Source organism: Sinohyriopsis cumingii, chromosome 19 (assembly GCF_028554795.1).
Source record: "Sinohyriopsis cumingii isolate HCF-2022 chromosome 19, ASM2855479v2, whole genome shotgun sequence".
In the NCBI taxonomy this organism is placed as follows: domain Eukaryota; kingdom Metazoa; phylum Mollusca; class Bivalvia; order Unionida; family Unionidae; genus Sinohyriopsis; species Sinohyriopsis cumingii.
Genome location: NC_142979.1, coordinates 44,920,777 through 44,947,527, shown reverse-complemented (window position 1 = coordinate 44,947,527; position 26,751 = coordinate 44,920,777). Strand labels below are relative to the sequence as shown.

The following is a 26,751-nucleotide window of genomic DNA, read 5'->3' as shown; positions in this document are numbered from 1 at the left end:
AACCATGCCACCCAGGTCAATTTCGGATATCAAATTGATCAGACTGCGTTTCAGAGATTACCATTGATCCTAAATTGACAAATATGCCTGCTAACTTGATAGTGAGAATACAATCAAAAACAATCATAATAGCAAAATACATCCCTGCCCCAGTTTGAAATAGTTTTTCCCTATGCAATTAATACTGGTTGCACTTGGACAACTTCCTGTTTATTGCAGATGATCTTATATCTTTGAATCCCCATATTGAACTCTTCACACGAATAATTCACTGGTATTTTCATTGAAAAATAAATCAGACGGGACTCTAGCCTTGAATGTTGGTATACCTACAGTCTCATATGAAATCATCGCGATCAACGATGAATTTCATCGTTGAATTAAAACATAATCGACAGAGATTCAGGCATCACTCTAACCGTTCATGAATTATTGCTTTTGCTGCAATTAAAATAACTTCCACATGTTCACGTTGATATCAGCCAGTCATCGATCAAAACCGTGTTAGGCTGGCATGAACACGTGATACTGCCAGTTGTAACCACAATTCGTAAACACAGTACTGATCTAGAAGGACAATGACGACATGTATCACTTGGAATTGTTAATATTCGACGATCGTAGTTAATCGTTTTTGTGACTATTACAAGAAATTATCAATCAGGACACGTAAATGGATTTCAAACCGCTTAGGGTTATGTTTTGTATAGTTTCATCCAGAACGTGTCTTCGGGTGATCTAATCACGGTCGTGCCAAATAATCCCGTCTACATACGATGTCATAGTGATATTTTACAGTGAATGCGACTCTGTAAAATAGATCAGCATGGGCTTCTTCATGATTTACGTAAAGAATATTAATATAAAGCATATACACGCATGTTCATTCTTCATAATCTCACTCCCAAATTTACAGCGGAAAAATAACACGTTTTATTTGCAGAAAAATTACAAATCATCTGTATATTAGCATAATAGAGTCATAGTTACAAAGGTTTTGTTATTCAGGTTTATCAACAATATCACTGGGTGCATAAGACTGATTTGTAGCGTCACAAGACGCAACGTGGCATGACACCATTGATTTATCAGTATATACGCTAGACGCAGCGATTTCTGTGACAGTACGTTTTCGCAATTGTCGTGCTCTTGCTTGAAATGTGTTTTTACTTTAGTATTCCCGTGACAGCGCTTATCTAACGTTCAGTTGCGGTTGCCAACGGGACAAATCAACTACGTTGCACATGAATCTAGGGGAGACGCTGCTGTAGCCATTTTACAAATCTTTATTCGGATGGAATGTATACTTGCTGGATTCTTGTTTTTTGTTTTGCAATTCTTCGACGTTGTCGTTGATTATATCGACAATCAGGTATGTATGTAAACGATAATTATTAACCAGCAAGTGTTCAATCACATTAATAATGTCATCAATGTGTTCTCGATTCATCGTTATAATAAAATAGTTTATTTAATTTACTGGCATAGTCCGACAATAAATCGTCGGAATTTCTGTCTTAGCGTTACATAGAAATGTATCATATTTCTCAGTTGGATGAGGATAATCTTCGTCTGGAACTTGCTTGACAGTTGTGGGCAGATATTTATTTCGCTGCTGCTGATTTACTGCAGCCATATCGATTATGATATTATACAAATGTGCTCCGGTGTTTTACAAACAAGTCTGATAACTGCATGACAAAAATCTCGCAAATTAATTCAAAATGAACACTTAAATGCAGAGATGAAACTTTATATTTTAATTAGAGAGGTACCAATCTCATATATATATATATATATATATATATATATATATATATATATATATATATATATATATACATACATACACACACACACACACACACACACACACACACACACACACACGTGTGTGTGTGTGTGTGTGTGTTATGGTTTAAACAGTATTGGTAAGTTTTAATTATGTAGTTTGAATGTAAACCCAAATCAGCTCCTATGGTACCGACCGACATTCTAGATGTCTCAGAGTTCGCTTCACAGACCTAACACTACTTCTCAAGGAATTATGTGTCTAGTTGCATAACCAATCTATGCATTCGTCAAGTTGACTATTAGTTTATATATGCAACTCATGCTAAACTCAATTGTCTACTCAATTAATATAGAAAAATATTTTTCTTCGCGAGTGTGGCTCGAATCTGCAACATCTCTCTCTCTCACTGTATATTATATGACAAGAAGCTGACTGTTTAGGCCATATACAAATGTTAGATACAGATACATTTAATCTAATATATGAAATAAAAATTAATAAATAAAGTCAACAGCACAAATTATAAATTTATTAATTTTTATTTTAGATATTAGATTTTATTTATCTGTATCTAACAGTTGTATACACCCTCATGTAAACTAATATCAAAATAAATAATATTATTGATTTGACCCGACCGCCCCCAATAATATGAATTTAATTTTACATATTGTTGGCTATGTTGACCAAGTGCTGATCGAATCTAACTAATATTGATTTGTCCTTGAGAATTAAAAGTTCACAGAATCGGGTGGGTGAGGTTTGCGGGATGGTTTCCATGGATGTCTTATAGGACAGAACTAAAAAGGAAAGGAATAATTTCTCTGGTACAGCCTAGTGATAGGGTTCTGGCTCTCTTGCACATACCTCAAAATCCCCTTAAGATGAAGTATTATGTCCTTATGCACTAGACAAGAAAGTGACTTATATCATATCATTAATATAAATATGTCAACGGCATATGTTAATAGAGACAACCCTTTTAGTCATTTATTTAATTTAGTTGTACCTGTTCAACATAGTTAGGATTTAAACAATGGAATGAAATCTGATTGTAGTGACTTTGGTTTAACCAATCTGCGGAATTCAAAAATATATAATCTGGACCCGAAACTTCTACGTCTAGAGCCACCAGAAAAGAATGGTCTAAAACAGGTATTGTGAATATGAGCACTTGAAGAAATAAAATCTAAGATGACATTGAAATTACGGATTCTACACCTGTGAAACACAATGAATCTCTCAAAGAGGAAAGTTTGAATAAAACTACATTCAGTATTTGCTGGAGAATGATTTCATTGAACCAACTAAAAGTAACTGGAGTGAGCCATGTATTCTTGTACCGTAACCAGATAATACTTTCAGCATGCGTACCTGCTATAGAAATGCGAACGGTGTTACAAAAACAGATTTCAACTCCAATGCCAAGAATCGTTGAATGCATGTCATAATTGGAAGTGCAAAAGGTTTGACATTTTGAAAGAATCCCGGCAAATTTCATTCACGGAAAGAGCAAAAGAAATTTTGGCATTCGTAATTCCAGTTAGAATTTATCATAATAAAGTGATGCTGTTTGGTATAATAGGTTGGCCTTCAACGTTCTAGTGCGTAATAAACATGATAACATCCAGTCTATACAAGTTAAGGTCAAATGCTATCTCTGAATTCCCTGTGCATATCAGTAAAAAGAAACTGATGCGATTTTTGGTTATGGCTGGATATTATCGGAAATTTGGCTCAAATTGTTCCCAGTTGCTGAAGCTCTGACCGATTCGTTGAGTGACAAAACCAAGTTTCATTGGTCTGACTCATTAGGAGGCTTTTCATCAACTAAAGGTCATAGTTAGGAGTGCATTGGTTCTTTCATCTCCAAACTTCCATCAGTCATTTAAAATGTCTGTTGATGCAAGTGTTGTTGGGGTTGGTGAAGTATTGATTCAAGAAGACAAAAATAGCATGGATCATGTGCTACTTTTCTAAAATAATTAAACACATAACAGAGAAATTATTCCAAAACTGAGAACGAATGTTTGGCTTTGATATTGGCTTTTCAACACTTTGAAGTGTATATTAGTTCAGCTCCTCCTATTATTATATTCAGTGATCAGAACCCACTTACCTTTACCAGAAATATGAAGAAAAAAGTTAGACATTATAAAGGTCGAGTTTGATTTTGCAGTAATACAATGACATTAGGTACATCAAAAAAAAATCCTATTGCAAATGCACTTTCATGTGTATATAAGTACTAAACTGATTTATGTATATTTTCTGTCATTGATACTCCATCTACGTAATTTTAATTACTATAGTATCATACGCATATTTGATTAACATGTAAAGGAAAGCTTTATTGTATAAATATTTTTTCTTTATTAGGAGAGATGTTATGCATATTTAATTTGTATTGTGTGATTGACTTTTATGCACAACTTAAGGTAGGAGTTTGGGCCTACCGGACTTAATGTCTTTGATTTTAAGCAACATATTACATATCTATTGTTTGTCTATGATTTTAGATTATATTTTATGATAATTATTACTTGTAGGTAAACATGTTTTCTTGGATTTGAGCTTAAAGCATTGGTTTCGCTCTTGGGAATTCCTGGTCTATCTGATATTTGCCATGTTCCTTATTAGAAGTTAAGTGCAAACAAATGATCGTGTTTAAAAATTATAATCTTCTGGAAATCACTGTTTGACCCTCATCCTGATCCTCTTATTGTATCTTAGATTTTTCTATTAAGTTCCTCTACATCAGAATTATTTATAACTATCCTAACACCTGACTTGGAATCGTTTTATTAATTATGTCATTTTTTAATTGAGATTTTTTATTTATTTAAATTCATTGGAGTGATAAGGTATTCAATAATGCTTCCAACAAGATCAGTTGTTTTGGATTATGGAGTATTCATTTGCGACATTGTGGATTATATCATTGTGATACATTAAGACATGAACACTATTCTAGTCTATTGGTACGTCAGGAAATTTAAGGTTGGAATTCATTCCGAACACCATTGGAAACGATTTGGAATACTCTATACTTTTGGACTTGCGATAGAACTCTCAGGACTATTTGGGATTGTGTTCACAATATTGTAGGTTCGTTTTTTATTCTAGGGACATAAATAATTTGTTGAACTTTACTAAACTTACTGGTATTTGCTCCATTCATTTATTTAGTTAAGGCCATATAGTCGTAACGTAATTAGTTGATTGTAATATTTTAATCTAGTAATAAATAAATAGTTACTTTTAGTTGTATTTGTACTATTGAAATAGGAATGCCTAAACAATGTCCAAATTGCTACACTCTAAAAGGGACACATGGAATGTATCGTAATATGTTCAAAGTAACCTACATAACGAGTTCGATGACTTTAATACATTCAAAGCATCAGTGAAATTGGTAATGCTTTTATCTGGCACACCAGCAGTTATAAAGGTACAGGAATAAGGACAAGGCAGCCTGGTCTGGAGCAAAAGATGTCCTTTTAAAACAATGTAGAAGAAAGTGTCGCAAAACCAGGCAAGAAATAGAAATTCAAACAGAATGTCACATACTACCAAGCAAATAAGCACTCCAGAGAGGAAAATTATATACTCTTTTGACAAGCGTGTGTTACGACTCAAGGTAACAGAAAGAAGCTTAATCAATAAGTTTAGTAAAGTCAACACACAATTTTGTTTTATCAAAGCTGCAAATTGGAAGTTAAGCAACACAGCATTGTGAATTAAATCCCAAATAAGCTTAAACTCTTTGTCATAGTTCCAAAATTTTATTATGATCTGAATGAATTTCATTAGTCATAAATGTCTTGATGTACCGCAATGATCCAATCAGTAAAATCTTTGAATACGTTCTCAATAATTCCAATATCATGTGTTAATCCAAAGTCAATGAGCACTTATTCATTCCAAAGAATAATTTAAACAAATAATACCTTTAGAATTTTACCAGAACACTACTATAAACTCTGAAGACTAATGTATTCCAAATACTTATCTTAAAATGTGAATTAATTATTTGCTTGCCATGTCCATATATAACCTATTTAAACTGATCTACGACGGAATATAATGTTCTTAAAAACTAATCATTCTGATGGAATATTCCACTAGCTCAAAAATGGTCAGGATTTGAACCCAAATTTTATTAAACATCTTATTTACAACTTACAGTTATGGACAAAAGTCATGTATGCAAAAACACCCCCCCCCCACCATCAAACATGGAGAATAGTCAAGCACGCAGTATAAAATAAATATTGATCACACTTAAGAAATATGAAGAATTTTTAACATTAAATTATATTAAAATAGCTAATGGACAAAGAAGAGTGCGGGGCAGAATCAAAGAAGGTCTTAGAACGTGCTGACCTCACTGAACAGGAGAAAAATAAACAATGCCTTACACAGAAGGAGGTAAATAATTCATTGCATATTGGCTAAGTCATTTACAAGTTGGAGAATTTTACAACATCTGCAACATGTGCAGTTACAAAACATACCGAATATTAAGGGCAAAACTTAAAAATGTCAAATCATGTACAGAGCAAACTAACTGTTCAACATAGGAAAAACTATTTCATGCCATAATGTTTTACATACTGTTTTTGACAGTGAGCTCAATGATGTCATTTATCACATAATTAGATACAGTTTCATATGCATCTCTAAAAACAAGTTGGTTACAAGATACTACCACTTTCTTAATTCTATATCAAGGAGGTGTTCCAAATGCTTATGCTTTTGTCTCTGTCTGATTTTACCAAGGAGTGTTTGGTTTTGCACGGTTTATCGCCACATAGAATAGTTAAATTGATAAAATACGTTTAGCTTCGTGGTAGGTTTGTTTTGATGCGGGCTTCAGTCTATAATAATACCTACCACTTTTGAACTCATTCGTCGGATTTCGAAGTTTAAAACAAATTTTGATGGTCTTTGAGTTTGCTTTAGTTGTAGGGAATGTTGTAATGGACCTGAAAACATTTTTAAAAATCGTTGAAAGGAAACAAAACTTTACCCAGGTTCTAATTCGAAGTTTTACCCTAACAGTTGGTGAAAATATAAATGTTAATGATGAAGTTTTTTTGGTATTTAAACTGTTTCTTAAAAGTCTTGAATTTAGAACTTGAAAAACCCATCAATTTATTATTGTTTATACGAGCACCTCGGGTCTGTCAGAACGTAGACTTTAAAACTGGGTAAATTTGTGCTTGCTTTAAGAGTTTGATAAAAATTTAAAAACACATTTTATGAGAACTATACATGATTTTTCAACCAGTATATCATTTGTTTCTAATGTATTTTATCCACGTATACTAAATTCCTGAGTCGGAATATAAAGAGGTTTAGATTGCTTAGACCTCTACACTAAATAACTGGTTTTATTATCATTAATTTCCTTTATTTTCTTCACAAAGTGAAAAATGGACACTGTATAGCGATAATCCATTCTTTTACAATTCAGAACCAATGCAGGAATCATATTGTTCAGATTCAAAATGTTTTGCTGCCTTGTCAACATGAATACCATAAAACGTTTTGTTATTCGAACTCTTACGTTGCAGATTTCAACACCAAATGTTTCATCCATTAAAGACCAGCGCTCGTACTTTCAACGAAATTATACATTTTTCGTAGAAGATCTAGAACCGTCGTGTAACTTAATGGACGAAATGATCAGTTCTCAATGCAGGGATAAGTTTTTCTCAGAGAGGATTCGAGAAGCCCCAACAAGACATCGGAGGGCTGATATTCTAATCAAGTATGCTGCTCGATACATGGATAAAGATAGTTTTGAAAGTCTTCTTAAAACGACAGGCCATGCTCATATCATAAAGAAATTGCAAAAAGGAAGCACTCAGGAGGCTTATATGCCAACAGGTAACTAAAATAAGACTTAATAAGCATCGATCATCTATGCTAGGTTAATTTAATTTCCGTAGGTCCAGCACTATTTTCTGCAAAGGCTACACAATTACGTTAATCACAGACAATGGTGACCAGTACAGAACCATTTAATAATAGACCAATCATCTGGGTAATTTTCTTCTTCAATAGTGTTACTTGTCAAACCATTCAGTACATTGATCCATACCGCAACTAGAAAGATTAATGTTCTTGTTTAGAACAAAAGCAAAGCTGTCTTAGAGAAAACAGTTTAAATAAATCTTATAAACATTTTAATTAAATTTCAGTAATTTAGTTACAGGTCAATCCATACTGTAAATGTATTGCATTACATTGCTTTTCTGATATGTTATTAATATAACCATTCACACCCCGCTGAAATGGTTTATTATATCATGAAATAATGAACTATTACGTCTGGGAGCCACCAACTAGCTTTATTATTCATCGATTCACGAAACTCAAACTCCTCAAAAAAAGATGTAATTTAAAAAAAAGTTTGACAACACATGCAGCACGCCAATAGGTGAAATGTGAAATGAAATGAAATGATGAAAAGTTCATTCGAAACTGATGACGGCATTAGTGAAGATATTGAGAATGTTTTACCATAGTGTAATTTAACATATAACTAAACATCTTTTACTTAAATAAGTAAATGCATACAACTAGCAACAAATGTTAAAAATCCGATGAACCTGGAGGGATTTAAGAAACACTTTCATTACCTATATTTTTACACAAAAGTTCTACAAATGTCGTTTATGGATTACTGTACATAGGAAGCATGTAAATACAGGAACCAGTATTATAGTCATCGTTCACTGGTCACTATTCTTGCCCTTATTTCTGGTGGTGTAATGATAAAAACTCGCAGGATGGTTAGTGACACTCTTTCATAATGTTAGTGATATTCATTGACAATCGGCATATTCTGGAAATAGTTGAACGTCCGAGACTTGGCAAAGCAGACCATCTGCACAAACTGGTAAACGTATTATATCCTACGAATGTTGGGGACTTTAAACGTCTGATACACAAAACATACTAACTAGCATTTCACACTTATACTCATCAACAGACAGCTTTAACAGTCTTATTTAGCACGTTGCAACAAAACCTAAATGTTTATTGAAGTGTTGTTTAAGCTATTATTATGGTTGACTAAGAGTGTAACAAGAACTATTCAATGCTGGTAGGAGTGTCGCAGGATACAGCAGTTATATAAGACAGATGCATCCAGCTTAATGGTTTTTCTATGCTTGTTTCTTTCTGTAGCCCTGTGTACACTATCTGCAAAACTTTCAATGTTTTGCGAAAGTCTGTAATGTGTTGCCATGTGGTTTGTTTGTCTGAAATGTGTTGTAATTTGAGTTACATTTTACAAATGCCTGATTAAGTTCCATACTGATGCTAATAGTCGCTCTCTTTCTCTCTCGTTAAGACTTTAGGTCTAAAACTATGTAACATAAAGGAAACCAAACGTTTAGTAAACAAAACACATAATTTATTTCCCTTGAATATTAAGCGAAAATTCGAAATCACTTACAATAGTTTGAACTAACTCCCAAATAATCCTAAATATCCTATAAAAAGTCCAAAAGTATAGAATGATTCGAATGAATTCTAATAGTCTTGAATGTCTTGATGTATCACAATGATATAATCCAGAATGTCTTTGAATGAGTCATCAATAATCCCAAATTACCGTTCCTGTCCAAAAATTCAATAGACACTTTGTTATTCCAAAGAATATTTTAAATAAACAATTCCTCTCAAATTACATCTGAACAGAACTACAATGATTCCAGAATGATCATAAATAGGAATGATGACTTTTAATAACCTCTCTTTATATGCAAACTGTCAACAGACCTATGATGCAGCAGATTGTCATGAAAACTGATCATTCCAGTGGAAACATTCACTAACTCGTAAACAAGGACAGGCCGTTAACTTTAATATCAGTAAACATCTTATTTACTACTTAAAAGCATGCTAAAATCAGGTAGTCTAAATTTGACAATAGTCAGGTAGGCAAAATTCTACTTTCAATCAAGGACAAATATCAAGCACACAATGTAAATTAAAAATACCAATTGACAAAGTAGCATATGGACTCTCATTGAGAGACTCTGCTATTAGTTGCACCTGTTTAGCTGCACGAGGCGCAAGAAAAACTGCGAAACACATGTTTTTCAAGGCTGAAAACATTCTCTAACGTTAATGAATGGAAACGTGATTTGTATATCAATCTAATGAAGAAATTAATTTTATTTTTTATATATGAGTTATGTTCTCTGGTAATTTAAGTAGTGATCCTACCCCACTAGGACTGGTGATAGAGTGTATATGTTTGATAATTTGTGCATATCTGTCAGTCTCATTAGCTGATTATGAGCAATTACAACACAATGAACATTTCTGAAGTAATTTAGTGCAGGCACAAGTATATATTTATAGAATATTTGAAACTAAGCTTTACGAAGTTTTACAGGTGTCAGAGAGCTACTACTATATCGATCTTGTGTCCAATTGTTGAGATGGAAATTTAAGTTCCAATAGACCCTCCAATGCCTACGATATTGCACCACCAATATCCATTTGAAAATTTGTATTTGTACTCCAGGCACAGTTAACAGCTTCCTGACATGTATGAATTGATCAAGGGTCAGAGCTTGGTTTTGTCCATAACACTAATCACCTAGCTATTTATGTTACATTTTCTACCTGAATGTAATAGAACTGATTTGCAGGGTGGAACGGTATTTTCCCGTCTCCAAACTTCACTGCGTTGCTGCACAAATGAACATTAAAATGTCATTATCATTTTCTCTATCATCATCACAATAAATTTGGCTTTCGTATTACATTCCATATCTTTGCCAATCTTTCATATATGTACTCATTATCACCTGACCTGACATAAAAGTTATGAATGTTTCTATTTTTTTTTTGTCACGTAGAAACTAACATTTATTATAAGTTATTTTGCACGGTACTTTTAAATTTCGTAATTTATAATCTAATTTACAATTCTCTTTGCCAAGGTATTCGTTGGAATGTTTAGATTACCTTCCCTTGAACATCCGTCTGAACTCTAAAATGGTACACATATTATTCATTTATTAAATTACAATATATATGCCAATCTAATGAAAACATTAATTTTTTTACATCTAACAACATAGGTTATATTACAATTCACTATAGGGATATAAAGTTCGGAACACAAAAAGTTTTAATAATCATTTAACAATTCAAATAATGATTACCGGCATGTACATGATGTGATGTTACACTTCAACATTCAAACATTATATGATCGATAGGACTATTACGTGTATTTAATGTTACATTACATCTTAGGAACGTTTGGGTGCCTGTATCAACCACTACAAACCTTATGCCATTCACTATATACCGATATAAAGACTAGTTCTTGATGCTAGTTTAAAGATCATATTCTGAGTTCGAACGTTTTTCTAATGATCGATAGTGAAATTCGTGGTAGAATTAGTATGATATCATAACTAATAGAGTTCAGACATAGGGATAATCCCATCTGACAAGTCATGTCAGAGAGGGACACCATGATGGAACAAAAGTATGGCAAGAACCAAAGGTCAAGGTGAAGTTCATTTGTTATGCACGGTAACATCAATCATTTATATGAATGGATCATTATCCATGCATGTGTATGATTTTAGATGGGCAAATGATGAACAAGTTAAAAGGAGAAAATAAATTTGTATGAATTAACCCACAATAGTGAGACAGGTTACATATCAGAGGTTGATTTGGAAAGACATTTAGTATTACCTATTACATTTATGACTACTGACTTACACAAGAGAAATTAATTCCATGAAAATGCTGTATCTCCCTTTCAAAATAAATTGATTGAGGATTACAAGAGTACAACCAACTGAATAAAACTATTGTGGGTTTTGTAAAAAGGAAAAATATATGTGAAACATTACAGAAACATAAAGCTTCATTTGCAAATAGGTATAAAACTGATAACGATATGAATCAATCTATGGTGGTTTGACTGTGTTAGAATTATACCAATGCTAGATGTATACATTCTGTTACAACATGTTGATAAACAAATAAATAATAGAATAAATCCACTCGTGTTGAACCAGTAGATTTTTACAATGATATGACAATGAAAACAGGTTCTATGATAGATCTGATTATGCTTAAGACATAGTGTTTGGTTTATAGCAGATAATACAAATATACCCAGCGATTTAAAAACATAAGTTAGCCAGTTTACCAATTACAGGTTTTGTGATTCAGATCAAATCTTTATTAATTCGGGTTTCAATAAAGATGACAAGAAAATTTGCAAGTGTACAAAAAATGTCAAGATGTACGAAAAATATATTTTTGACCATAAAGTAGATGAATTTACTGATGTCATAAACTTAGGAGATGTATAGTATCAAACTCAGATGAGTTGTTAATGAAGACAAATTAAATTCGACATATTCGACCTTGTAATGGAAAGTAAATTCGACATATTAGTCCTTGTAATGAAAATTAAATTCGACATATTAGACCTTGTAATGAAAATTAAATTCGACATATTCGACCTTGTAATGGAAAGTAAATTCGACATATTAGTCCTTGTAATGAAAAGTAAATTCGACACATTAGACCGTGTAATGAAAAGTAAATTCGACACATTAGACCGTGTAATAAAACTTAAATTCGACATATTAGACCTTGTAATGAAAATTAAATTCGACATATTTGACCTTGTAATGGAAAGTAAATTCAGGTCTCATTAAAAGTTTGCATAGTTCTTTCTTTTTAAATGTATATATACTTTCTTTTCATGCATCCTCTGATAACATCATTTTCACTGAAGAAAGTTTCCATTACTCTTTTCACCTTGCAGTAGGAGACCATCAGTGACGCGTTTTTTCCTTAAAATCTTTGATCACATAGTTGGAAATTTTGAAACACCACTCCTATAGATTTCTCTAAATGTCTGCTTTATTTATTTAAACTGGTTTGTCCAAGATAATATGGTTACTGTGTTAAATAAACATGTTTACCTTTTTAATTTGAGGTTTGGTTGAACACACTGGTTATATGATAAGCGAGGACATGAAAGGAGACAATTAACAGAATAGACTGGCCTATCATTAAATCACTCAGTGTTGGATACTTTTCTGATGTGATTAGTACACCTTTTGTGGCTTTGATGGTCCATATATTCGCAACAGAATGGCTACTCGCAGTACTAGGTGAAATATACTGTTGTGGTGTCATGTCTGACGTAGATTGCTAAAAACAATAATTGTTTTGATTCTTAGAAATGTTGAAAGTATTGGAGAAGTAAGGGAATTATTCCTCAGACTCTTGCAGAAAGGCGAAAATTAACGAAACGCTTCATTCGTTTGCCACCAAAATACTATTGGACAGCTTAAATAAAAAATGTCAGAATTCTAACCTCCATTCGTTCCATTTATAAATACACAACACGTGTCATGTTGAAAAAAAACAAGACACTTAAATAAAATTTAACAATTTGGTTGTAACACGCACGTGTCTTTTCCTGTGGTCCCAATATACTTGTAAGTTCTGCTCCATGATCTGATTATTTTTCTTCATATTCGGTTGAAAATGTTTCCCTTTTTAATAGTACTTATGATAAGTGATTAGTGATTATACACACACACACGCACACACACACACACACACGAACTGTCATGACACAAAGAACTACTTCATTTTGATATATTTTGAATATTGAAAATGCACTATATACTGATATTGTGCACTATTTTCATCTACCAATGTATAATTTCATTTTTTAGAATGTGTTTTAATGATTTCTAAGTATATATGTAACATTATAATGTAAAACTTGTATCTATTAGACCCGCCATTCTAAATCTATAAGAAGGCTATATTTCTAATGTGTTGTTGCTGAACTTGTTTCTTTTATTAATATTTTCTTGTATTCAGCGAGTGAATTTGAAGAAATATCTCATCTTCTGTGCAACAAAGAGTTTGAAGATTTGCTAGTGGATGAAATTGAACCAAGAGATATCATAGACAGACTTGTTGAGCAAGAAGTTTTAAGTTTTGATGACCACGAAGACATCCTTGTTACTGATTACCGACCCAAACGAGTGGAAAGCCTGATTAAGTACATAAACAGACATGCCGAGAAGAATTTTATTTATTTCTACAAGCTTTTGAAGGAGTACTATCCACATTTGATTGATCAGTTTGACACCTGGAACAACTCAGCCTGTATGTTTTATTTGTATAGGTATCATAATTAGCACGTCCATGGTGTAATCATTTGTATATAGTATACTTAACACTTTCACCTAGCTATAAATGGCGTGTCATATGCAGCTATACAACTATATTCACACACACACACACACACACACACACACACACACACACACACACACACACACATATATATATATATATATATATATATATATATATATATATATATATATATATATATATATATTCAACATTAAACTGTACTTTCCAAACCAACCTGTTCATAAACTTCATTACGATGTTTAAAAAATGGCGTGTCATATGCAGCTAAACAACGATATATATATATATATATATATATATATATATATATATATATTCAACATTAAACTATACTTTCCAAACCAACCGGTTCATGAACTTCATTAACGATTTAAAACAAAATGTCTGCCACTATTGGAGTGTATCATGTTATAATTGTCCCCGTCAAATACTCAAAGGTCTATTCAGTGTGACAAATGCAACAAACTTTCAGACACTGCACTTTCGTATTGTGGTTGGCTTGTAACTCCGATAAGAAAGACATCTATTGGGAGTCAACATCTCATAGGTCACTTGGACTGAAGAAGAAAAATGTTTTCTGCATATTCGTTTTTGTTTTAGATAGCTTATCTTTACCAATTACATGTTACATGTTACATTGTAAGTAAGAGAGAAAACCGCATACTTTGTGGCTCAGCAGATTAAGGTCAATATCACAGTGACTTAAACCAGACTTTAGGGGTGTCGTGAGGTTATTAATGATACATACTGATTTTTGTGGTCTAAAGGTCAAAGTCAAGATCACACAGAATCCCCCCAAAATGTATCCGTACATTAAGCTTCTGCACAGCTTTAAAGTTGCTTTCAGGTTGGAAAAGATGTTACAGAATATTTTGCTTATATGTATTAAATACTACATGCTATTTGTATGACATACTAATATTATACTATGATTTTAATATATGATTAATTGATTTATTAATATTACGATATTAGTTTATTATGTTTGCTTTGTGTCAGGTTCCGAAAGTACATCAGATTTTGACATTAAAATAAAGACTGGAGGTTGGAAGGTACCACAATCAGGTCAGTATAAATTTAGGGTGTTAAAACATTTTTAGACCACCATCTTGTTTGGTTCTCGCATGTGCATGCCAGCTGACTTAGCAAACATGTATTGGCGATTGTTTACCCTGAATTAGGCAACGATTGTAAACAGAATAATAAAGGGTTTTATTGTTGTTAGTACAATACTAATAAGATTAACAATTATAAGCATTTTAAGAAGTAGATATCATTCTAACATAAACAGGAAGTACTGATAAGAATTTTTCTTCAAGAATACAACACATCTTGCCAAATTATTAAACCATTCTCTTGTTTATTTTGGAAACTAAAACTTTGTAGTAGTACATCACGAAATTATTGTAAAATTTAAAGACTTGTGCCACAACCATATTATATACAAACGTTTGATATAATGTGGCACACTATAGCGGGTTTTCAACAATCTCAACAACACCAACAACAATAATACTAATACTAATTCTAATACGTTAGTGAATTTGTTATTTATCAATTGGAGGGACTATACTGAGTGTAGGATGAGTTGAAATTGGCAAGTTTAGAATGGTTTTAAATGTTACTTTTGTGGGAGTTCATTTATTTATATAAAATCATTTGATTTGCCAATATATTGGGTGTCACAAATCTATCACGTGTCATTTTGATCTGAACAAGTGCTGTGGAAGCACCATAACTGTATATTAAGGTGACTTAGGAATGAATAGAAAAATATGTCATTTTCAGTATATGCGATAAAGTTATGGGCCTTGATTAAACTACATGAATTCACCAATTAAAGGTGCCAGTGCTGAGATAATAAGAGAGATGTATCATCTAGATTCATCTGGAATTAGATCGGGTGTAAATATGGGTGCTTGAGTGCTGTTGAAATGAAATAAAGCATCAAGGGCAGGAATGGTCTGGGCAAAGGCGGGCATGATTTGGATCATTTTGCCCCCACCCCTCACCCGGTTTACGCGCGGTCCCCCACCTTTGATAGCACAACATTTCCAAATAAACTTTTAACCAAGTTTTATATTATATTGAACTTAACACTTTCTTTCATCGCTTTAAAATTACTTTATATCTATAGATCTATTTTTAAAAATTGCTAACGGGCAGCGCCCCTGTGCGTGCGGGGACCGATTTCTCACTCTGACTAAACAAGCCTGTTTTGACAGAGATCGCATGGCCCAAAATATGTTCCTGTCTGCGCTCGAAAACAACTTGGTGAAGTCAGACATATTGAAATTTGTCACAAATTTATTTGTAATACAAACTTTTCTCAATTAATAACTAAAATGAGCGTAATGTGTTTATCAAATCTAATTATTTATCGCGTAAACCTCTTTTTGGCGACATGCAAGGGACGCTCACATTCCTACCATCTTGCCGCGCTTTTATAACCTCGGGTAAGGAAGAGTTACTCATTGGCTGAAACAGCAGCATCACACGACCACAATCAAGTCGCCTAAAGGAACAGCCAGTGAAACATGATCACCGAAGCACAGTCCACACTGACACGAGAAAATAAAAGGCATTTAAGTTTCTGACAATACGAATCACATGAACAGATATATGATGATGCATAATGTTCAAAATATAAACTTTATATATACTTTCCTAACTAGCAGTGTGGATAATATTTCAACGCATGCACTACACAGTTCAGTATATTTCATATCAATCCTCTTCATTTCTTTCCATGTACACCCAAAAGTTAATACGCACGCATCAACATATTTATTTTCCCTTTCTGCAAACAAATGTAGGTTACTTTTCAGTCCCAATTAGTAAATATTTCCATTTTCGCAATACCAGATCTTTTCCCCGTTGCACTTTACAATTGTATAATTAACACGTAATCCATAGCATTGTCAGACCTGTTTAAAGAGAGCATGTTTTCATTACATTTTTACATGTCAAAGTATTAAAAACTACACAAGCAAACCAAGCTTTAAGATAATACGTAAGTGCAAAAAAATATTTAGAGAGGGTCTCGAATATATTGAAATGAATGAAAAAGTCATATAGAGCAATAATATGGATATTTGTCTCCAGTCCTCAGCTTCTGCTACTATAGTAATTTAGATTAATGGAAAACAGACACGATTTAGTTAATGAGAAATTGTAATCAAGGGTATTTTAACTATCCAACTACTCTTCGGTTATTTCAACTATTTCTGTAGGACATTGTGCTAAATGACAGCAACGAAATACAATATAGGTCATTTTGAAAAGTCAGTTGGTGAAAAAGAATTCACTGCACGAAACATGAAAGATGTAACCAGTGTCCGTTTGAAAAACAAGAAGGTATTAGAAAATTACGTACTTGTTTTTAATAATGGAGAAGATGGATCTTCTGCCACAATCCTGCGAGCTATAGTTGTTAGTTGATTTGTTAGTGATCAGCGAGCCAGCAGCGTATATTTTTATAGAGAGGAATTTTGACTCAATCCAGCTAAGGCTGGATAGAAGGCGGTTGGGGTAATTTTATAACGTGGGGGAAATGTACTTTGCCTTGCCTTCTAGTCCTCATGAATATGACTCAAAACGGACGTTGTACTGCCGGAACGAGAGGCCAAACACGTTTGCTTTTCGTATAAAAAATATTGTTTTAAAATCATGAAAGTAGGCACAGCTTGCTGTCTCTAACATTATATTAGTTTTCAGAGTACTTTATGTAATCAGCATCTTTCAGATTTTCTTAGATAATGTACTGCTTTTTAGGGTGCATCTGTAAGTTTTCCAAACTGCATTGCCTTCGAATACATACCTATTATTGCATTTGTTGTATTTCCCACTGCTAGTTTGTGTTGGGTGCCTCACTCAAGCACTATTATTACAGCAAAAGGATATGTGGCCGCACATCATCCCGTCATCTTTTTCATTGAGTAACTGTCTAGGGACTGTGTCCCTTTGCTCCGTGAAGATACAAATATTGCCCATGAGGGGGAACTAATATATAAGAGTCCGGATAGAGGAGGTGAGATGGCATTGCTCTGTTTGTTACCCATATTTTTGCAATATAGCAAACACATTCAACACATAGTATTAATGATCTACTATTATTGTCTCTCACTTTATATTAAGGTCATCATGTCTTGTACTCTTTTAAGAAAATCTGAATAAATATCTAGGTAGAATCTTTTTATATATGCCGCTCTTAGAAAAACGAAATCAAGAAAAATACTATAATTGTTACGTGTTGAATGTATGGAGCAATGTGCTATTGTTTATATATATATATATATATATATATATATATATATATATATATATATATATATATATATATATATATATATATATATATACACATATCGCCCATGAATACGAATATGTTAATGTCGGCAGTTGTGTAACATTTTGACACTAATTACAGAAGTTCTACGCATGAGACAATATAGACATGAAAACAGTTGATATAATTACTTCATTGTGACATTTAATCGATGGATGTCTTATGAAAAGAAGTAATTCATATATTTTATAAGTTAACTTTTAACTTTTATCAGTTCTAATTTTGAAACATGCTATATGTTAGACAACTGTAGGATACTGTGCAGCACAATAGGCCTGCTTGGCGTAGTTCTAATGAAGTGTGTAGTGACTATGGAGATTTATAATTCGTGAGTTTCTTCGAAATTTATGTTTTCTGTCTTGGAAATGTGGCAAGTGCTGATATCACCCAAGCAATGATGCGCCACATGGAAATCCTTTTTAGGAATAACGCGTGGACTGATAAATGAGCCACTGTGGTTGGTAAGTACAGGAGTTTTAATTTTCAATTGCATTATTATGTTTCATTCAACTGAGGCGGATTGTAGGTGTTTGACAAAGTTAGAAGAAACCAGTCTGACATTGCACGTTTCTGTTTTTTCCAGGCTTCGCAGTAGTTCTTGAGAGAGTTTGGCTTTTTGAGGCCAGTGATGTGTATCGCCTATGGTTCTAGAGTTCTACCAATTAGCTCCACTTTGTGTGAGTGTGTGTCTCACAAAATGTTTTGTATGATGTGTTGTCAAAGTTGAAGAGATCTTAAGTTTAAGTTGCTTTATGAGTGAATATCTTTTTGTAATATATCTGTAGTTGTTTGATTATAACAACTCCATTATATATATATATATATATATATATATATATATATACAATCTGTTTTCTTACGAAAAATCGTTCCACAGCAATATCATCTGGGTTTACCAAAGTAATAATTTAATACATTTCATTATAGTTGCTATAGATAGGTCTGCAGAAATAAAGTTCCAGGTGAATCTCTCGCCACCAAACTCTGATGTGGAGATGAGAGTTGTGGAGGAGTCAGAAACCATCATGGAGGTGGAATACAATATGAAACTTCTAGATCTAGAACATGAAAGCATGCATCTTGGGTCTATCGTGATAGTCCATAGGCAGCTAACATGTCATGCGATTCAGAAACTCCATGATGCATGCATGACTGGAGAAATTAAAAAATACATCAAAAGCCTATTCACAATAAAGGATGTCGAGCAGATGAAAAGAGATGGTGTTAATTTCTTGGTTCTTAAAATTACAGCAGAAAAATCACAGGAAGGTATGTGCTTTATTAATACTTATTTGTATATATTAGCTTAATATTTAATATCTCGAAATGTTTGCCTTAAGAAAGAAATGCAATATGGCCTTCTACACACAAACACACACACCACGCATATACTACCAACTTTGTCTCATCAGGTAATATAAGGTTTTGAGATTTTTTATTCAAATAAAATACCTCAATACTGCTATGAAAATGTTGAGCAAGAAACAAGCTGCTTGGAATTAGTACTGTCCTCATGAACAGTAATCGGGTTAGTTATTTTTAAAAATGGTCGAAGACAGAAACAAAAACTGCAAGATTCCTTGCTTTCAATAATTTTTTAAATAATGAAGCTTAAATCTGAGAAACATCTAATTAAAGTAAACAAAATGAAAGTCAAAGCACAAAAGTATTGTTCATTGAAGAAGTTAAAAAGAGACCGTATGTCAAGTTAAACTAAAGACACTTTTAATTTCATCTCTCTCCTTTAGGTTGACAAATTTCAAAATATATTAATTGTGATTAATTTTATTCTAGAAGCTCTACTTTTATATTTGTAGCTATTGTTTGTCTAAGATAATGTTTCTATGATCTCTGAAGTTTACTCTATAATTCATCTGCTGATTAAGGCAAGATTGTAGTAACTGTGAGGTGCATACAAAATTGGTACTCCACATGTTACATATACCAACAAAGACAAAATTATATATTCTACATTAGTTTCTGATATATAATTCAATGTTTTCTTCTTGATATATGCAAATAGTCTTCCTAACAAGTTATAACCAATCACGTAAAGAGACTGATTTTAGTACCGATAAAATTCTGTACTAAATGAACATAAATATGCAGTGTTCTTATATGAATGTGTAACTAAAAGATCCAGCTTTCATATTTGTTAGAGGTTATAGATGGGCATACCAAATCTTTTATTTTCCCTTTTTAACAAATTATATTGTGTAACATTCATCAAGATTCGGCAAAGGACTCGATAGAATAAGAGTGAATTTTGACCCTTAAGTTTCTGTTTTTCTCTTATCCGAATAAAAACAAATTATATTATGCTAAAACATTAAATAAAAACAACAATAATCATTAAGAAACAGATATGAATATAGTTTTACAATTTTAATGAAATGTCTCCAAATTTTTCGTCATTAATTTTAGGATTAAGGCAAAATAAGCCAATGCTGTATTTGATTTCAGATTTTGAGGTAAATATTGAATGTCTTACAATGCGTATATTAAAAGATGTTTTGCGTGAATTACCAGATTTTGATAGATGAACATACATTACATAACATCCTTTGAAGAAGTCTCAGGGGTTTCTAAAACTTAAGAAATAAGACCCAAATGATTGTCAAATTACATTACAGAGGAACATTGGTATCTATGCTTATTATTTCATGTTTTGGATAACAAAATTAGATTATAATTGCATTGAAAACTAACCACAAGAAAAATTTTCCCTCTTGCAAATTTCATTTATTTACATGTTTACGCCTGAATGTATAGAACACAATATACAATCTGGCTAAAAAACACATTATAGGAGACACCTACAAATGAAATACATTAACTAGGACAACTTGGTGTAGTTTGGAGAAGAAAAAAAACACTAGTCAAATAATGCTTATGACATTCAAGGGGCTAAGCTAAGTGTAATATCAAACAGAGTTTCAGCTAACTCAATATATAATACATTTCGGACATGCTGCAGAATGTAGCGTCTTCAGACTTATTAAGACAAGTATACAAGTTTTTGAAAGTAATCTTAAATTGGCACGCAAAACAATTTTCTCAAGACATTCCAAAATTGCTAAATATTACCGACGATATGGCTTTGAGGGGCTGTCTATAAGATCTTCCCCAAACTGGGACAATTTTAACCTCCCTTTGTTTTGAGCAATAATGTAATCTGTATTTATAAGTGTATGATAAGTTATTGATTTATTTCAAATTCATAAGAACTGTCTTGAAAATATTCTAGGATTTCTAATCTAAAGCTTGCAAATTCAAAACTTTACTGCATGCATCATAATTAAACAATTATGATTGTTTTATACCATAAATCAGTTTTGGCTCCCTGTACAGAGCATCCAGAAAAGAGGTATTTAACTTTGCTCAAGTTCTTTTTTTCATAATACAGTACAAAGAATAACTTGAAAAGAGGTGTTTGCTTCAATAAATATATCCATGATTTCAATGTTTACTTTCGTCTCTTTAATAATTGAAATAGATACTTATTTTCACACATTTCTTCATACACATGAACACCATAACAAAACAGTAAGGTAGAATTAATGAAATTACTCCATTGTTCTACTTTGCAGTACAACGTAAACTGTTGAGGCCAGTGAAGATAACACAAGAAGAAATTTGTCGGAATGAAACCTATCTTGACTCCATGGTTCCAGGAGAGCCTGGGTCCATTACAGGTTTTATTCAATGCAGGATATTCAATACACTAACACTCTAACATATAGATAGATATATAGACAGACAGATAGATAGATAGAGAGACAGAGAGACCGATTGAAAATCAGACAGACAGATAGAAATATTGATAGATAGATAGTTTGATATATATATATATATATATATATATATATATATATATATATATATATATATATATATATATATATATATAGATAGATAGATAGATCGATAGATAGTGTACTCTTCATATAATGCAAACCTCATTTCCAAAATGTTTACGCAATATGTCTAAGTTAACATCAATACAGTGATATTGAGCCTATGCTCTTAAAATATGTAACATAAAAGAGTGAAGACAACAAGCATTGTACAGTTTAACAAATAATTTATTTCCCTAGATTACAAAGTGAAAAATGACAACAATGAACTTACGGTTTTACGAATTAAATCCAAAAGTAATCCAAGAATTAAAAAACACAAGTCTTATCAATGCAATGTTCTAAGTGAATCTCAGTTCAAATCCTAATAAAATTCAAGATGGAAGGCGATAACGTCAGCAATAGTCAGCATTGTACTGATGTGTCAACAGTCCCTTGTTGAATTTCGTATAAATTGCAGTGAATGTCTTTGTCCAATAATTACATCAGAGCACTTTTTTATTTTCCGAGAAAATAATCAATTATTTTAAAAAATAAAATTCAGCCCAAACTGGTCACAACGTAATACAACTTAACGTGTCATATTTTAAAGCACGACTGATAAAACGTTTATCAGGACATCAGTTATTCACCTAGTTAAGACGCAAAACAGATTCCCGGATGGGTGTCAAAAATTCATCCTTCTGGAAAACATAAGTTTGTTTACCAATTGACACGTGTTTAATGACACATAGTACTGGTGTGACCTTAACTCACTTACTGATTCTTATTCTGAGAAAGATAATAATTTTTTTAAAAACGTTGTTTACCAAAACTATCACTGATTTTGGAACAAGATCAGCAACCAGAAATAATGTTTCTATTATTAGTTGTTTACATCGAAAATGAAAAATTAATTTTAAAAAAATTAAATCAATTCTGGACAAAGTTAAACCCAGTAAACAATGTTACATTACAATAGCATGTAATGGAGTACATTTTTTAAAACAAACAAACAATTAAATTAAATATACATAAAAAGAGTAACATATTTCTTTTAAAGACACCACATGGATGGTAACAGGCCGTGAAATTCAAGAAAATGCATCATTTCTAGTAGATGAGTTAGAACCAAAGGAGTATGTTAAAGCTTTTGACAGCATTCTATCTCAGGATGTCCCAGACAGAGTAACAGTTGACATCGACCGAAGAGAAAGAACCAAGATGTTTTTGGATGAGATAGTAAAAAAGGGCCAACAGGCTGTTGATATCTTCATCCGTGAGCTTGAAAGATTAGGAAGATATAATGTTTTGAATATTTTGAGGAGCTCGTGCAGGAACACTTCAGGTATTTTCGTGTTCCATGCTATATTTTGTATTACTTTGCTTGCCATGGCCACACCCTTTCTTTCTATTGAGGGAATTATCTTTTTATATATATGTCTAACATTTACATTCTATCTTTAGTACATATGGATAAAGAAAGTGTGACAGTTGTAATAACTTATGCATGGTTCTCATTATAATACTCCTCCTAGAAGATATCAAGAGAAAAAGCTTTCTTACTCCAGTGAAGTTGTCAGAACAATGTGCATTTTAAGCATCAGTATTATTTTCAAATTATTTGATATTTTGTATATACTCGAACCCTTCTTGGTATTCAGTTCTAAAACTTCCTAAGGCAGTTATTTGTAATCCTAATCAGTTAAATTTGCTTTAAGTATGCTTTGCTCATTACTGCTTCAATGTTTATTCCACACCAAACTTATTTTAGTACGAATGCAATCACCCGTACGTCTCTTGTTGATATGGTACCATGCTATTGCAGATCATGTTAACGATGATCCCAGATCACGATGTTATACAGAACAACAATCAGTACTAAGATCTTACCAACAGCTATATAATGTCATTTAACAGCATTTTACGTAACTCTGTAGCACTCTTCGAATTGTGTCATTACATTACGTTTCGTTAACTTAAAACTGTCAGCTCTTTTATTATGTTTGTTTTGACAATAATCTGGTAACGTTATCCATAATAAATTTAGTACCAGTGCACAACATTCGAGTTCACGCACAATGACAAAAAGGTCAAATGTATGTGCCTATTTTGTGTCTAATTTGTGAAGAGTTTAATATTTTTACACCTTAGCAACCTTGAAATAATAATACATTTTCTGCAACATATTGATGGTTCCAAAAGAGATTTACTTCTGTGATAAACAAGGGCAGTACATGTGATTACTTGCACATGCTGATTGTTGTGAAAATAGTTATGCTTATCGGACAACTATATTTTGAATGTAATACAAGGTTATGTCTGATAGACAAACTATTAGTAAGGAGATGAAAATAAATGAGCACACATATCCAAATCAATAACAGAAGTACTAGTTAATCAATCATGTTGCTATTTTCATTTTTCAGTTGTTAACGTTGACCGGATTGCTTATCACATTCGAACTAGTATTGTAAACAACTACAAGGTCTTCGTTGCTGAATTAGAACCAAAGAAATTCGGAATTTTTTTCGTGGAAAGTAGAACCATGGATACTGCACTGTATGAGAAAATATGCCAGCTCCCTTCCAGAAGAAACAGAGCGGTGGCTTTTTTAAAGTGGCTACTTGATGAAGAAAGACCAGATGCGTACATTGTTTTCCAAAAAGCAATGAGAATATTTAGTAGCGAGACATTTGTGAGGATGTTAGAAACAACGGAACCTCTAAGCACGTGTAGGTAGCATTTTTAATATTTTCTTCTGAGTCTCTCTTAAGGATCACAAAGGTATCCAAAGTATTAATCAAGTATATATCTCAATAGTTGACAGTTTTAAAGAAAAAATATTATAATTAAAGTTATTTTACAGAAGTATGAGGAAAAATGTATTGGGTAACAATCATATAACCTTGTTTATAATGCTGTTTCACTCCCTTCGTATGTGTCTAATTTGAAAACAAAAGTTGAAATATAATATTTATATCTTACCGTCGTACATACTTCCCAGCACAATGACGATCATATTGCGGGCTGGCGCACAAATTTTCTTTGATAAATAAATTAATTGTTTTTCCTGATATGATTGAATTTTGATAAATTCTACATTCGTTAAAAAATAACAAAGTAAACGACATAATACAAATGAATATCATCAGCCAACTGTATTTCATATCTTCATCACTGGTCGAAGATAACTCATGAAGCAACAACGGTAACGACTATCGTCGCCAGCACAGCACCAAGGAATCTCTAGATATAATTTACATATGGCTTTCCATAATCATATGAGGAATTAGCATGCAAGAACACATTCGAAAGTTACCAATTCAGGAAGTGTATCAGTAAGAACGTGTTCTATAAGTGCATTGTTCTTGGAATGAAATAAATTTAAAGGAGTTAGATTTAGCAGTAATCTTCCTAAAGTGCAGTAAGCAATTGTATCTAATGAATTTGTCACAAAAATCGTGCATTTATATACATTAATTACTGGAACTGTTTTAGGGAAAAAGTGTTATTAATAATAATAACAGTATTCATTTGTAATACAGGCCACTGGCCCATGATACGTATACATACACCATACCGTACAAAAATATGAAAACAGTGTGTACAAAAGAACGTTGTATTTATTGAAAGTGGTATATATATAAATAATAATGTTTGCATTTTTCGAATTGGGTGTGATACAAGTATATATTACATAGTAATCACACAAAAGAATTTAAGGGGAACCCTAAAAACTGCATGGAACAAGTTTTTTAAATACTGATCTAGCAGGAGTCATTGATAAAATGGTTTCTCTAATCTTTAAGGCTTTTATAGTAAACATTGCTAAATTTGTAATCAGAATTTTACTAGCATCATTTTGTATAAACGAAAACACGTTTTCTTAACTTCGATTTTTATATACAAAGGTGGGTAAACGTTTTCTTCGTATCTCCCCATATAGCGGACAAGCAGTGATAAAATGGATTCATTTTCGATCTTAACGTTACAAACATGTTACCGTGTTACCTCTGATTAGCAAGTTCCCTACTCTAAGCATAGTGATTATATAAAAAATATCTCTATCTCCCAACAATTTCATATATCTTTGGCAAGTCAATTCTACTCCCAATGACCTATAAAAGCGCAATCTTTCCTTCCACCTAATCTCATCCTGCAGCTTTTGTTTAAGAATATCTTCACATGTCTGGCTGAACTTTCTAAGAAATATATGTTCCTCATTTACGCCCTGAGTATACCAAACATTACCAACTCCGAATGTAAATAGAAGCTTTTTTAACAGTGTTAGTCCAACAATCACAGTTTTCCCCCATTTTAACTGTAAATTGTAACATTGTTTAGGATATATGACTTCTTTAATTTTTAGTATTCTTAACTAATATTTCATAATACATTTATACATTATACACTGCATACTAATTTTTCCTAATTCGTTATATACAAATGCATTTGGAATAGACTTAGATGTACCAAGATTATATTTACAAAATGACAAATGAGCTCTTTCAATA

At 32.4% G+C, this 26,751-nt stretch overlaps 1 protein-coding gene across 7 annotated transcripts in view; it reads left to right on the top strand.

The window, feature by feature from the left end:
• LOC149775612 (uncharacterized) overlaps positions 1–26,751 on the top strand; it is an 89,071-nt gene that overhangs the window by 47,885 nt on the left and 14,435 nt on the right. For 5 of the 7 annotated variants that reach the window (XM_089943247.1, XM_089943246.1, XM_089943248.1 and 2 more), the window contains 8 exons: positions 6,125–6,226; positions 7,375–7,690; positions 13,706–13,996; positions 15,050–15,115; positions 19,326–19,667; positions 21,989–22,093; positions 23,298–23,582; positions 24,664–24,969. In XM_089943247.1, coding sequence (XP_089799373.1) covers positions 6,125–6,226; positions 7,375–7,690; positions 13,706–13,996; positions 15,050–15,115; positions 19,326–19,667; positions 21,989–22,093; positions 23,298–23,582; positions 24,664–24,969 — 1,813 coding nt within the window. The remainder of the gene's footprint in view (positions 1–6,124; positions 6,227–7,374; positions 7,691–13,705; positions 13,997–15,049; positions 15,116–19,325; positions 19,668–21,988; positions 22,094–23,297; positions 23,583–24,663; positions 24,970–26,751) is intronic. The other 2 variants (XM_089943251.1, XM_089943253.1) reach the window with 2 other exon arrangements.